At 34.9% G+C, this 14966-nt stretch overlaps 1 protein-coding gene across 8 annotated transcripts; it reads right to left on the bottom strand.

The window, feature by feature from the left end:
- Nucleotides 1-497: 497 nt before the first annotated feature.
- On the bottom strand, nt 498-14346 carry zgc:112083. 8 transcript variants are annotated; one of them, XM_073923033.1, is made up of 10 exons: nt 14088-14338; nt 12998-13172; nt 12110-12340; nt 11912-12023; nt 8271-8423; nt 7297-7371; nt 5522-5642; nt 5298-5436; nt 2816-2940; nt 498-1358 (listed from the first exon to the last, which is right to left on the bottom strand). In XM_073923033.1, the coding sequence occupies exons 4-10, from the start codon at nt 11979-11981 to the stop codon at nt 947-949; spliced, it is 1095 nt and encodes a 364-aa protein (XP_073779134.1). In that variant the 5' UTR covers nt 11982-12023; nt 12110-12340; nt 12998-13172; nt 14088-14338; the 3' UTR covers nt 498-946.
- Between the last annotated feature and the right edge of the window lie 620 nt (nt 14347-14966).

Below are 14966 nucleotides of genomic sequence, written 5' to 3'. Positions count from 1 at the left end.
ACAACATGAGGATATAAATAATGATATATTTTTAAAAATCATACAAAAATGCACTAGACTTTTTTTCTTTTTTAAAATTGGTCGTACATTTTATATTTTCAGATTTTTCAAATGATATGTTTTAAGTCCAATACTTTTACCATAAACCAACATATCAACCATTTGGTAGAGGCTGATATTTTAGAAATTATGGGATGTGTTAAAAAAATGCATTGAGTGTGTTAACTAGCTACATTATTAGTTAAGAAATAATCAAAAAAATATTGGTGGGGTAGTTAAAGGGTTAAATTGGAAACCTAAAGGCTTTTTAAAAATACACTCTAGATGTACTACATATCTGTAACTAAAGCAAAGCAACAATGGGACCATGAAATACATTACCACATGCTAAATATTTGACAATAATAAAAAAGTTAGACTTTTGATCATGAAAATGCATTTTTAAAACAAAGTGGAAAAAAAAGTAATAAGAAAAAATTATGAAAACAAAACAAGACTTCGTAGAAAAATTACTTTATTCTAAAACTTTGGAAACATTTGAAACCAAAGGGATTTTAAATATACACAACTATTTGCAACTAAATCAAGGCAACAATGGAACAAGAGAATGCAATGCAGTACTATTTAACAAATATTAACAGCTGTTAGTGCTCAACTTATCCAGCTAAACATAATATATTTTAAAAACAAAGAAAATACATCCTTTAAAAGACAAAGATTAAACTATACAAGGTAAAACTTGTTCATTTTAAAAAAGCAGTGCTAGTTTTCAGACAAAACAAAATACAAAAAAAGTATTTCGTACCTGAGAACATTAAACAAAAAACAAAATGCTAAATAAAAGATAATACCAAACATAATTTATCACCTTCTGAACTGTGCATATTAGTTATTAAAAACAAATAAATGACCTAAAGGAAGATGAGATCAAATGACTTGCGTAATCCTACACCACATCCATCCCTAAACCTCGAGCCACCGCAGCCAGAGCTCGAACGGCCCCTGAGGGCCCACCAGCCTCCAGCAGCTCCTCCGTCTCCCCGCTGATCTCGGTCACTGTGTTCAACACACAATAGACCGAGGCTTCATCCGCTTTGCCTGCACCACTTTCTGGCCCGTCCAGCAGCTCTGAGGCTGAGGAAGAGGAAGAAGGAGAGGAGGGCGAGGAACAGGAGTTTTGAGGTGTGCTGGTTCCACTGTCCAGATGCAGCAGGGGCTCTTTAGAGTGATTAGTTGGAGCCGAGGTTTTGCGAGGGGTGCGCTTTTCGGCCATGTTCTTGATCAGCTCTTCTGTGACCTCAACAGTCTCGAAACGCACCATGTTGAGCCGCAGATACCCATCCTCATCTTTCTTATACCTGTTCAACAGGTATAAGAATATACATAAAGGGAAGATCTCGAGAATCTAGACATGCTTGAAGTGCATTTTGGAAAGGGGATGCCAGTTTTATGGGTGTGAACAATAAAAGTAAATCCTTCAAAAAGTGCCATATAATGCATACGGGACTAAGAAACCATTGTGAGTGTAAAATCCTGGTGAAAACAGGCCAATCAAAACAAAACACACATGGTTCTGCTGCACACAGGTTTAATAATGTGCACACACACCCCAAAACATTTCCCAAAGAGATAACTGTGATTACCAATTAATAAACTTACTATGTATATGGGAGTTTTCCCAGCACTGGGGTTCATGAGTAAGTGTACTCTCAGTGCTAGGTTGCGGCTGGAAGGCTATAAAACACATGCCAGAGTAATTGGCGGTTCATTCCGCTGTGGCAACCCCTGATAAATCAAGGATCAAGCCGAAAGGGAGTGTATATGGGACTCTTATTTTGAAAAGGGGACATTGTAGAGCTCTCCAGTAATGCAACCATCTCATCACAATTCATCATCAGAATGCAACATTTGGGAAAGATGGATTATAACAAACACATGTATGCTGGTAAGTGTTTAATACATGTACTCTTACTGTCTTTTTTTTTTAGAGAAAAGGATGCTATTTAACTTCAAAACAGATCTGTTTATGAAGAGGCTGCTATTAATTCCTCTTGTGTTATCATTATTGAACTTTTTCTTCACATATGAGTGGGCGCAGCCATTTGAATTTTTGGCTCGAGACTTCCGGTCTCATTCCCTTCCATTCATTTTTAGCCCATAAAGCAGCTCGTTATGCTGCTTGATGTTGCAAATTTATATTTTCTTATGACATTATTCTACTTTTTATCTATGGTCATGTACACACATTTTTATAGAGCAAGTAGTTTCCTGCCCTTTATTATTCCTAGTCATTTCTCCTATAGACAACTGAATCGGACGTTCTAAAACAATCACAAAAACGAGAGCCATTCCGCATTAAAGAAGAAGGTCAATATCAAATACGTTAAAACCACAAAATACAACTCTAAATACATCTATGTCTGCCCCTTTTGTTTAATAGAATTATAATTACATTTCATACATAACACCAGGAGCAAAGTTCCAAGTTTGCTTTATGGCACCTTTAAGGGAGGACTGTTATTGATTATGGTCATGTGACCCAGACTGATAAGTCATTGAGATTCATTTTAAAGTTAGATGTTCCAGGAGACTTTGAGTTAGCGTATGAACAAAATGATTAAAGAATAATGTTCCAAAGTATTTTTTTGCTATTATGAGTGTCAGCGTGTAATAGTTTCTAATTTTTCAAAACCTTTTTTGTGGCAAAAAATAAATAAATAAATACATGTTTGTGTTGAGGTGAACTGTCATTCTTGGGTAAACAATCCATTCTTTCTGACTGGAGTTCAGCCATTATTTATTGATGTAACCTTACCTAAATCGAGAGTGTCCAGATGGCCATTTGAGCTGGTGCTTCTTCCGCAGGTGGAGGGTCAGAGTGTAACACCAGGAGAAGGTCTTGTCGCAGAGGTGACACTTGTACTGTGGAACCATGTTGTCCTGTTGTGGTCAGTTAATAAACATGTTAATTTTTTGTCATTGCCAAGTAAACTCAGATTTTTTAAGTTACAATAAAAGAAGGTACTGGTCCAATATAGTTTGATCTCTGTTGACAGTATTTGTGTGCTTGTGTTAATGGTGATTTGCAAAAGTTAAAAATAAACTGTATTATAAATAAACAAATAATAAACACTGGCGGCATACAAAAATCACATACTGAATAAGTACTTCTTGTAAAAGAAGTCATTATTTTGGTAGCACTAAATATGCGCTCTATGTTTATATGTAGAAATAATAATAATAATGAAAAAAATGTAATAAGCAAATAAATAAATAACCCCATGGTCCTAAATATAGGAGGGAAAATGTGCTTTAAATTGACATATGTAATTTAGTTACATATTCATTAGCTAAACAATGAGCAACAAAATAGAAATTTAAAAAAAAAAAAAAAAAATATATATATATATATATATATATATATATATATATATATATATATATATATATATATATATATATAAAATCAGGACTTGATATTAACTTTTTTGATCACCAACCACTGTGGCTAATAGATTTCCAATATTACTAGCCACTCGCCATTTACACTAGCCACACTTTTCTTGTTAGGAAAATATATTTTGCTTAAATTTGACTTTGACATGCTAAATGACTTGATTTACATATTGTGTTTAGATATGTCCACATGCCTCCTCATTCATTTAACTTCTTGTGTGTATTGTGTATTAGCTTGCTCAGTGTGCATAAGCAAATGGACTGTGTTACAATGCAATCAGTTTTTATTTCACGACTTTTCAGGGCTTAATATTAAGGATTTACCAAATTGATCTCTGACCACACCAAATAAGTATTTCTTAGCCACAATTTTTAATGTGTAAAAACAAGGTAAATATGGCTTTATAGGTGCACATTTTAATTCAAAAAAACTTTTCTTAAAAAAAATATTATATTTAAAAAATAACTATTGTCATGTCTCTAAAATATGCACATTAATCTGTCCTGGCTAAAAGTCCCATATCAGCAGTAAACTACACATAAACGGGGAGTAATCTCCCATTAATGCAATATTATTGTTAAAACTTATAATTAAACCATATTAACAAAAATACCTGTAAGCAAAAAAAAGCAGGTGAAACATTAATATAGGTCTGTTAATAATCTCTTCTAAGAATAATTAAAATGAAAGAAGTGACCGCTGCTGCTTACAATAGAATATGTGTATTTCTTTAATCTTGAGCTCTTGAAAGCAGCAGGACTGTGGGTGCACGATCATCGCTCTGTGTCCAGTCTATTTTTAAAGGGAATCAATCACACCCGTTGCGCTTCCTCTAGGCAAGGTTGCTTCTGGCGCAAGTAAACGGGAGCGCGAACACGCGCTCAGTCGCGTGCATCACATCAGCTGTTTGCATAAGTGATTATGCTCTCATTCTGTATTCACCATTCTTTTGCTCGCGCAAACACAATTATTTTTGTCAGTCGTGCTGCTTCTCGATTTTTAAGATCACATTTACCCGAATATTGGGCCATGCTCATTGTCCAACCCTGCTTTTAAGAAAACTATAAATTAAAAATTATTTCCAACCAGCCAAAGTGGCAAGTGGAGGTGTCTGTCTAACCCGCCAGAGCTGAAATCTACCCGCATTTGGCAGGTGTTAATGTAAAGCCCTGTATATAATATATATAGAAATCTGTAGGGCTCCAAAAAGAGTAGGGGAATTTGCTCTGAACCACTGTGTTCTTAAAACAAAACTGTAGGATGCATTTATCCTAAATTCTAAATTTGCACACAAGTACTGTCAACATAACCAGAGTATTCCATCACATACAGCTATGAAAACAAGTGAACGAACCACTTGAAAATTCTCTTAATTTGTGTTTAATAGCTATGTGTTTGAGTAAAACATGCGTTATGTTTTATCTTATGAACTACTGATGGCATTTCTTCCAAGCTAAAAATAGAAAATGTCCTTTTAAGATTAAAATAATAGCAAATAGTAAAAACTAAAAATGCACATTTCAGAGACATTTCTATACATTTAAAGACAAAATAATAGCAATGTTTTAATTTCACAAGAGTTAAGAAATCTATACTTGATTAAATAAAATTAACCACAACAAATAAAAGCATTTGTTATTCCGGCCAACTGTTATTTTCTTTAAAAAAAAGTTCTACATAACCTTTTTCTGGAAGAAATGTAATCAGACTATTATAGGATTAAACATGTTTAACATTTTCCTCAAACCCACAGCTAAAAAAAAATCCAGAGAATCAGAATTGTCAAGTAATCTCTGGTCATATTTAGTGGTTGGTGTTACAGCGCCCTCTGCTGTCTGACCTCGTGTGCTCGTTTGTAGTGCTGATTCATGGTGTGGGCCATTCGTGAGGAGTATCCGCAACCCTCCACTGTGCAGTGATACGCTGCACCTTCATTGTGTGTTTCCATGTGTCTCCGCAGATCATGCTGATTCTTGAAGCTAACAGTAAATACACAAAGCAATAAATATCAGTGATATCTTTTCCAGTGTGTGTGGGCTGTCTTGTTTCACCTCTCTTCATCACCTGCTCTCACAGAAGTCACAGGGGAAGGGCCGCTCGTCACAGTGCCGAAATTTGATATGGATCTTCAAGGTGGAAAGTGATGTGCAGGTCATGTCACAAAGTGGACATTTTATGTGATTCACTAGGAAAAGGAAATAAAAACAATAGTATTAAACTGGTGATTTTCAATCCTCTCTCATTCTAAAAGTAAAAGAAATCTTTACAGTATTTTACACATAGCCAATATATCCTGTAGAAAATGTGTATTATATATATGAGCAATATCACACGAGTAGCAGTGCGATATGGCTGTGCCCCCACCAGTGCCGATAAACAGCCATATCGCACTGCTATGAGAGTGATATTGCTTTTATACAACAGTTTGACGGCATAATTGTGTATATAAAAACAAAATCAAACATGGAGAGTCTCAAAAACCCTTTTATATGAGGAACTACTTTCTTCCACCTTGGATTCAAATCATACGCTGAAAGTTAAACAGCTGAGGAAGAATCTTTTAAACTTTAGATCTGTGTTGTCTGTTTTTTACTGGCTGTATGTGGGCGGAGTAATACACAAAGGTTAAAGAGGCTGTATGGGTGCTGATATTACTTAAATATATCACGGCTATCAGATCAGCCAATCAGATTCGAGAACCAGACAGAACTGTTGTATAAATAAATAAATATATATATAAATAAATACATTTATATATATACACACACACATATATATATATATATATATATATATATATATATATATATATATATATATATATATATATATATATATATATACATTTTTTTTTTTTGCTTTTACAGCTGAAAGTGCATGTTTTTTCATAACTGAATACTAAATAATACTATTATCTTGTTCTTACTGAAATGCTGTTTTGAAGCAACTTTATATGACATGAAGCATCTATAAAGGCCATTTTTTTGTATTATTCCAGTTATTCAAGTAATTATTATCAAGCTGTAAGATATATCCAAATACAAATTAAAACTAAAATCAATAACTGTCGATTCAAGTCTATTAATTCATATTCATTTTGAGGTTAGGTAATGGCTGAAGATTGTATAAAATTCTTTATGAAATTACAGCTACTTTTATCTGATGTTACGCAACAGTAAATGTCCTTTAAATGTAAGAAAAAGGGTGAATAGAGCATAAACAATTTAGTGTTTCATAAACATAAATCTCTGATAGCAGCAGAAAATATGTTACTAATATATTCAATATCCATAAAAAAGCCTGACTCACAGTGTGTAATTTTGGCCATCCATGATTTGGTTATCTAAGACACATTTTGTAATTCCTAAAAGATTCCTATAATCCTATTTTAAAATCTGTGTTTTTTTCCATTAATTTGGCATGTTCACTAACAGATGATTAATGACCGTCGCAATCAAATTTTCTCTGTGATTAAGTTCTGGCACTTTCAAAAGATTTCAGACACTTTCCTGCAGCATGACTATTACGGCAACTATTAAACCAAGAACCAATTAGAGTAGAGAAGCTAACGATGAAAACTTCAAACCAAACTTCAAAGTTACCACTACAGACTGTTTATGTTTTTGGGTTGCTGTACAGGTAATCGATTGATGATATGAAACTCAGAATAAGTCTGTCTGTCTGTGTTTGGCACATCTTGGTTGTTGTTATAGTTTACAGTATGAGATGATGGGGATCATGTTCGTACAGAACTTCACTCATAAAAGATTATAAAAAATAGAACCATATGTGCCGAGCTTTGGTTAAAAGTAAATTGAAATTACATTTTTGATACTCACCATGCTGACGAACATGGTCCCTCAACAGCCTCTCATTGGCAAATGCTTTGTCACAGTGTCCACATGTCAGAGAATCTGCAAAATAAATTATTTATGGAGCATCAAATTATATTGCATTCCATTCCAACTCAAGCATACTAAAATCCCTGTGTCTAATGTGAGTGATAAACTATATGGCAACTAAAAAAAAAAACAATAATTTAAAGATTTATTGAAGGGTTAGTTCACCCAAATATGAAAATTATGTTATAAATTAGGGCGATGCAGTGGTGCAGTAGGTAGTGTTGTCGCCTCACAGCAAGAAGGTTGCTGGTTCGAGCCTCGGCTGGGTCAGTTGGCATTTCTGTGTGGAGACAGTTTCCCCCACAGTCCAAAGACATGCGGTACAGGTGAATTGGGTAGGCTAAATTATCCGTAGTGTACGAGTGTGAATGAGTGTGTGTGGATGTTTCCCAGAGATGGGTTGCGGCTGGAAGGGCATCCACTGTGTAAAAACGTGCTGGATAAGTTGGCGGTTCATTCCGCTGTGGTGACCCTGGATTAATAAAAGGGACTAAGCCGAAAAGAAAATGAATGAATGAACTTTATAAATTATTACTCCTATTTTTAATTCCTAGGTAAACTAAGAGATGTTTACTACTTTTGGATCTGCACATATCAGTCATATTGTTCTACAGACATTGTGAAATCAACTATTAAACTAACAGACTACAAACCTCTGTATGTGAAAAAAACAATGCTTCTGTCTACTTTCTGCAATCAATTCCCCCCTACAATTTGACTAATTTTGATCAAGTGCACAAAATGGCCAAATCACTATTTTTAATAGAACAAAATCTAAAAAAAATGACAAAACTGAGTTTGGGTACTTTCAGATATTTGAACAATTTGACTGAAATAGATTGCTCCAAAATGCTTGCTTTTTTTTGATCCGAAGTTCTTACATTGTCAGTAAGTGGAAAAAGCGAACAAACCTTCAGGTTCAGCTTGTCTCTGGATATGGTCAAAGAACTTGGTATTGCTGGAGAACATGCATCCGCAGGTGGGACAGGCGACCAGTCGCTCCTGTGTGTGACTGCGCAGATGCTCCCGCAGACGGTACTTGATCTTGAAGAAAGCGTCACAACCTGCAAAACGCACAACCCACTTTACATAGAGATAGGGCTGCACGATACATCGTTTCAGCATCGAAATAGCAATGTGCGCATCCGCGATATTCACATCGCAGGAGGGTGCGATGCAAAAAAAAATTATATATATAGGCTATATGTATTATGGGTGGAGCAGAACCCGAATACGGTATTCGGATAAGCACGAATAGCGTGTTTTTACCAATACTTATTTCGAACAAATACTTGAAAAATTATTTGTATTCGGGGAACAAGAAAAACATTATATCAAAAAGCTGCGTTTCACCATGAGACCGCAGTGCATGCCCGCATGAGTGAGTGAGACGTTCAGGAGTCGGAGGCGGGGTGGGGCCGGGGAAAAAAGGTGACTGAAGCATGCTGCTGTTCCACAACAGCAACAGAGAGAGCTTGGCAGAGCTAAAAATACTGCATTACTATTTTTGTTCAATTTTTTTTTCATCATACTAAAAAACACGTGACAGAAGTTCACTCAAAAGTGAAAGTTCTTTCTGTCATTAACTACTAACACTCCCGTCATTACTACTTTCAGAACATAAATTTTGATATTTTACCATATGAAAATGCAATGCAGTTATGAAAATTGTGAAATTAAAGCAATAGTGCAGAGATCTGGTCCCCGCGTCAGGTCAGGGTGCACTTGTAAACTTTAAAACGCAGACGCGGAGGCGCACTAAACTCATACGGGAAAGAACTGGGCATTCAATTCATGTTTTAGTTAAATAATTCTTTAAATACAGCTCTCTTGATCCTCTAAAGGGGAAAAAATGCAAAAGAAATTTGTCGTTAAATTAATTTTAGCAGAGACGCAACTGCCTGTCATTTTCACATTCGTTTTTCAGTTAGGCATTAGGTCTATTAACCTAATAACAATGTTTTGTTGGACACTGTAGTCTACACATTACTCAATATTATAATTTATTATATACATTATTATTAAAACTAAACTATACAATTGATAAAACAAAACCCTTTTTATTGTTTAATTGCTTTCATTTTGACACCGCTAACAGTTGTAATAAGAAACATCACATTATGCAGAAGTTAAAAATACTTTTTGAGTTTAAAGATGATCAGCCTGCCAAGTCAAGTTTACAGTGTCATAAATGACATAGGTAGCATGATTAAAGGGCATTTACCCAGCACACAACTTCTCGCTGCAGGTAAGCTGAATGACAATCTTTAAAAATATATATGCAATACAAAACTTTAAACATTTATGTTTTTTTTTAATAAAAAGAAAAGAAATCAGGAGAATAAAATATGATTTAAACCACTGGTTTGGCGCTGATACTTTATTGTTTGTAGCGAGAAGAAAAAAAAAAAAAGCAGATGAAAACCTGGCTGGGGAGACGGTGACAACATGGATTATCTGTTCTTCAGAAAAGATCACGAAATTGTGAGGCGTTTAACATACAACGCAGTTCGTGTTTATAATCATTAATATTAACTAATATTAATTCTCTCTCTAGACTTTGTTTTAGGGCTTGTTTCTCTTCGGCGCAATATAGCCTCGGCTTATTGCACGTACGAATCCGATTGTGAAGAATGATTAAGCGATTGCATTTTTTATTGCATCCTTTTCGCAAGTTATTTATCTATTTATTTTTTTAAAGTGGTGAGAGCATTATTTACTGGCAAACATGTTCCTCGATCTCGTACATCAACAAATAAAGTAGCCTACCTAAATTAATTGACCTTTTATGTAAAAATTAAGGAATAACTTAACTTAATTAAATATTAACAAATAAAACATCCATATAAACGTAGGCCAACGTGTTTATTTTTGAACTTTCGTTAATAAAACAACACAAAACTGTTTATAAATATGGTAGTTAAATATTAAATAACTTTAACTGCTTGAAACCGTATAATAATAAATAAACGTGACATTTTTTAAAGAACTTAACAAATAGCCTAAATGGCACTTTACTAATCAGTGTAATAATAATATAAATATTAATAATTATAAGTAAAAAGTAAATATTAACCTAGTAACAATATAAGTCAGATGTTTAAAAAAACAACGTAGGTTCTCTCCACCTTTTGTATTCATATTTAAAATTATTTGCCAGAAAAACTAACATGTTGACTTTGTCCGGTTTAAGTGAAGAATGGGGTTATAATGTTTCCAGCAATACACTGTCAGACGGTGTGCTTGTAGCGAAAATGCACAGACAGGCTACTTTTTCACAACCATGCGAGAGAGGGCTTCTTGTTTCTGTGCCGCCCGCATTACTCGCAACGCAGGTTTCTCTACGCTGTGGAGCGGCACGTTCTTAACTAGTTACCAAATATGTTGCTCCATTTCTCGTCAATGTCTTCCATTTATCACTTTCTCTTTTTTATCTGGCCATTTTTTGCAAATGCCTCTGCCATGCCTGGCTGAGCTGGGCTTTTGCATTTAGGAGACAGGAGTTGATTAAGCCTACATGGCTTTTTTCCTTTGCCGTCAATCGCCACTGGCTTGCATGATTCGGGACCCATGGATCTGCATATCGATGGATTTGCTCTTCAGTGTTTGGACTCTCAGAAGTGAATATTAAAACACACTTTAACACTTAAAACCCCCCTACAAAAAGCTTAATCCAAATTAATTCGTTCACCTTTCTCGGTCGGCATGAATCCAAAGTGTTCCCAAATGTAAGATTTCGTTTTCTAACAAGATTCATGGTTGAACTTTAACTTGCTAAATCGCGCCTAATGTTATATTCTAACAGATATGTAATACTTGGCAACATAACAGTATTTGTGTTTTAAAGTGCGTGACGTCACGTACTACAGCCGGTGGCAATGGACAACGGCGGTGGCAATTGACCACGGCGGTGACGCGGTTGTCTCGGTGACCATCACAGCCCTAGTCTTAAGTATATATATATATATATATATATATATATATATATATATATATATATATATATATATATATATATATATATATATATATTGCAATAAATATCGCAATGTCAATTTTTTCCAATATCGTGCAGCCCTACATAGAGACACAACTTTTAAACACACGGAAAAATAATGGACCCTTTTTACACAATAATTATGGTCATCAGCATCTTAAATACTGTAAAGTTTTTAATATTTAGATTTTTTAAAAATTATGTACATAATAAAGCTATAATTTGTATTACATCATCTAATTATAAAAAAAATGAATAACTGACAAGGCTGTTTCTAATGCAGTGTCTATGGGTGGCACAGTAAGTTTTATGTTGTTCTCTCTTCTGGCTTTCGTTATTACCTGCACACAAATTTTCTTCCGTTTTCTGAAAGTCTTGAAAACACAACTGCTGAGTGTGTTTTTTTATTATTTGACCAAACAGAAATACAAAATATTTATTTTTTGTACTCTCCCATTCACTGCACTATAAGTTTACGCAACTATGATGCTTTCCGCCACTGAGGAACCCTGGAAATGTAAAAAGAGTCCATCCTGGTTTGCAGAAAGCATTTACCTGACCAGCTACAGAAGAGAGCCTGCTGTCTGTCAGGAAGAGGCTGAAGCTCTGTGCAGTGCGCGTGCATGTCCACATGGCGGTAGAACCACTCTGGGTTATTAAATGAACTCTGATGGTGCAGAATTTCAGACAAGCTTGTTATGTAATGTTTATGTTGATCTCAAACAGATGTATTTTGTATGTAATTCTCAATACTGACCTCACAGTGCTGCCACTGACAGACAAATCCCTCCGAGACGTCCGGCACCAGACTGCTGTTGTGGAGATCCTGAGTGCAGCTGGGCAGGTCAGGGTGCGACTCCAGAAGTTGAGTCCCGATGTATTTCAACTTGCTGTGAAAGATGTGGAAATGTGCGTGAGCCATGAGCTCACTTTGGCTTCCCATTGCTAGGAACTCACAACCCCTCCAGAGACACGGATAATCCTCTACAATAGAGAAGATGTCAAAAAAAGTATACTTAAAGGGTCACGAAAAACCAAAACATATTGTTTGAGATGATGACAGTCATAAGCTGCTTTTCCACTATCGTGCTGAATTGTTCTTAAAGCAGAACCGTTCCATTCCGTGCCAAACCAGGCCAGACAGCAAGGATATGGTTTCATTTTCCACTGTCGTGCTGCGACAAAGCTCTTTGAAACATTACACAAACTGTATCAGTAGTTGCCTTGTAGTTGCATACTTCCACTGAGCCAGCTGTGGTAGCCTGGCAACAGAGCCGCGACATCAACAAACAGAATCTGTCGGCACAGTTTAGCACAGTCTAACCGTGCCGAGAATTCCATGCCGTGAACGGTTTGTAATCGTGCCGCGCCATTTCAGGCTCAGTGGAGAAACAACCGTAACCGTACTGAAGTGTTCTTAGAACGGTTCGGCACAATAGTGGAAAAGCAGCTATTTATATATATATATATATATATATATATATATATATATATATATATATATATACATATGTCCCATGTTGCTAAAAAGACTATTATGACACATATATAAAGCTAAGAAAGGAACTATCCCTTTAAAAGAAAGAGGGTGATTAGAATAGATGTCTTTATTTCATTTGATCATAAATTACAATCTCCTACCCAGTTCCTCCATGGCGTCTCCTTCCCCAAGATGCTCTTTCAGATGTAGAGACATGTGATCACTCAACTCCTCCATACTTTGACTCTTGAAAGAGCAAGATGCCCATTCGCAGGCCACTACTATGTTTGAAGCATTTCTTCTTTTCGCCATCTTAACCTTAGAGAGAGCATACAACTACATAAATTAAACACTTTTTATTTTGCAATAATATAATATAACACATGATTTCAAATGGATGGTTTACCAAAAATAAATAAATACAATAGGGTAAACATGCATAATGACTTTTAATTTTAGACAGCCAGCCTCAGCGCTTTCAATGAACTGCCTTTCCATTACAAAATGGCCACGTTTAAGGTCTGATTTCTTTAAAAATCAGTGATCTTCACTGCCTGATAGACATATGGTATGAAGTGGGTCTCAGACTGCACAATAAGCACTGCATTCAATTCCATTTCCCCCCGCCATGTCCTTAAAAATGACAGTTTATTTTACACCAGTATTTTTAATAGTTTCTGTCTTTCATCTCGTTTTACACTTGATCAACTTAATAAATGTCTATCTAACTGAGTCTATTTAATGACTGTATTGTACTTACATAACAACATTGATGCTGTAAAAGGAACGTCAAGAAATTGAAAATATTTTTTACATTAAGCATTACCGGAAGTTTATCATTGGCACTAGCTGTGCATATAGAACATTTTGTCACAATTTACTCAATTTGACAACACAAAAGAAGATATTTTGAATAATGCTGCCAAACACTGACAATAATAGTAAAATAGCATTTGTTTATCCTACTATGGATGTCAACAGTCATGTGTGTACAACAGAAGGAAACTGAAACTCAAGAAGGTTTAGTAATTGCAAGGCGAGTAAATAATTATTATTTTTTTGGGTGAACCATCAAGCTGTTATATAAGTGCTGACTTCTAAAGATGTAACGTAAACAAACATATAACGTATTGATTCAGAATGTAAACAAGGTTAACTACTTATCATTCCACGCACAAAACAAAAGCTAAAAGATTGCATTACAACATACTTATAGTGTCGAATGGATGATGAAAGATTAAATGCACTTACTCGGATGTAACTTAATTGAGTCTGCTTTGTAGATCAGATGCTAGTTGGGTTTCATCAACTGGTCGAGGCTCAGAAAGCGCAAAACATTGAAGACAGCAACAAAGAGTGAAATTTACATGGTCTTAAAACGTGGTGAATAATTAACGTTAAACTCTGTTCGGTAAAACTGCTTCATTTGAGGGGAAATTAAAATATATAAAACTCCATGTCCGTTGAACGGATGAGCAGACGGAGGGAAACGCGGGTAATATGTTTGTTTGAGAGGATGGGGAAGGTCATGACGTGTGTTTCCTGGTCAGGGGCAAAATAAAAGTCAGGATGATTGTTTGGAAATATCAGACAGAAAGCAAACATAGCTACTTTTGATATAGAAGGGGCCTGATATATAAATGAATATTATCTATATACATATAATGCATATGAGCCAGTACAAGAAGACAGATGTTATATTAAAAGTGGAAGTTCATAAACTATTTTCATGCAAAATTTATTTTGTTCATTTGATTATAGTCAATATTTAGATGTCATTTTGAATGCTTACATAATGCTTTTATGCTTAAAAGAAAATTTTAAACAGAAGAAATACAAGTTATTATGAATGTGTATTTGTTGACTTTTTTGTAAGCTATCTTTTAGTATATTTTTAGCTATTTGAATTTTCAATTATCTTTGTAAAACAATATATGGCATTTAAAAACATAATTAACCGACATATACTACATGAATAGGTTTTAATGCCTAATTTATCCATTTATAATTTCATTCTTCATTTATTTAAGTGTTGCTCCTGGTCCTTCATAATATGCAACTAACAATAATCTATTTCAAAATATTGCAAAAATGGGTATTTACATATTTTTGTCAACCATTGAAATGACA

This window comes from Danio rerio, chromosome 15, assembly GCF_049306965.1.
Source record: "Danio rerio strain Tuebingen ecotype United States chromosome 15, GRCz12tu, whole genome shotgun sequence".
Classification (NCBI taxonomy): Eukaryota; Metazoa; Chordata; class Actinopteri; order Cypriniformes; family Danionidae; genus Danio; species Danio rerio.
The sequence above is the reverse complement of the archived record's forward strand: the minus strand, read 5'-3'. Positions and strand labels throughout refer to the sequence as shown.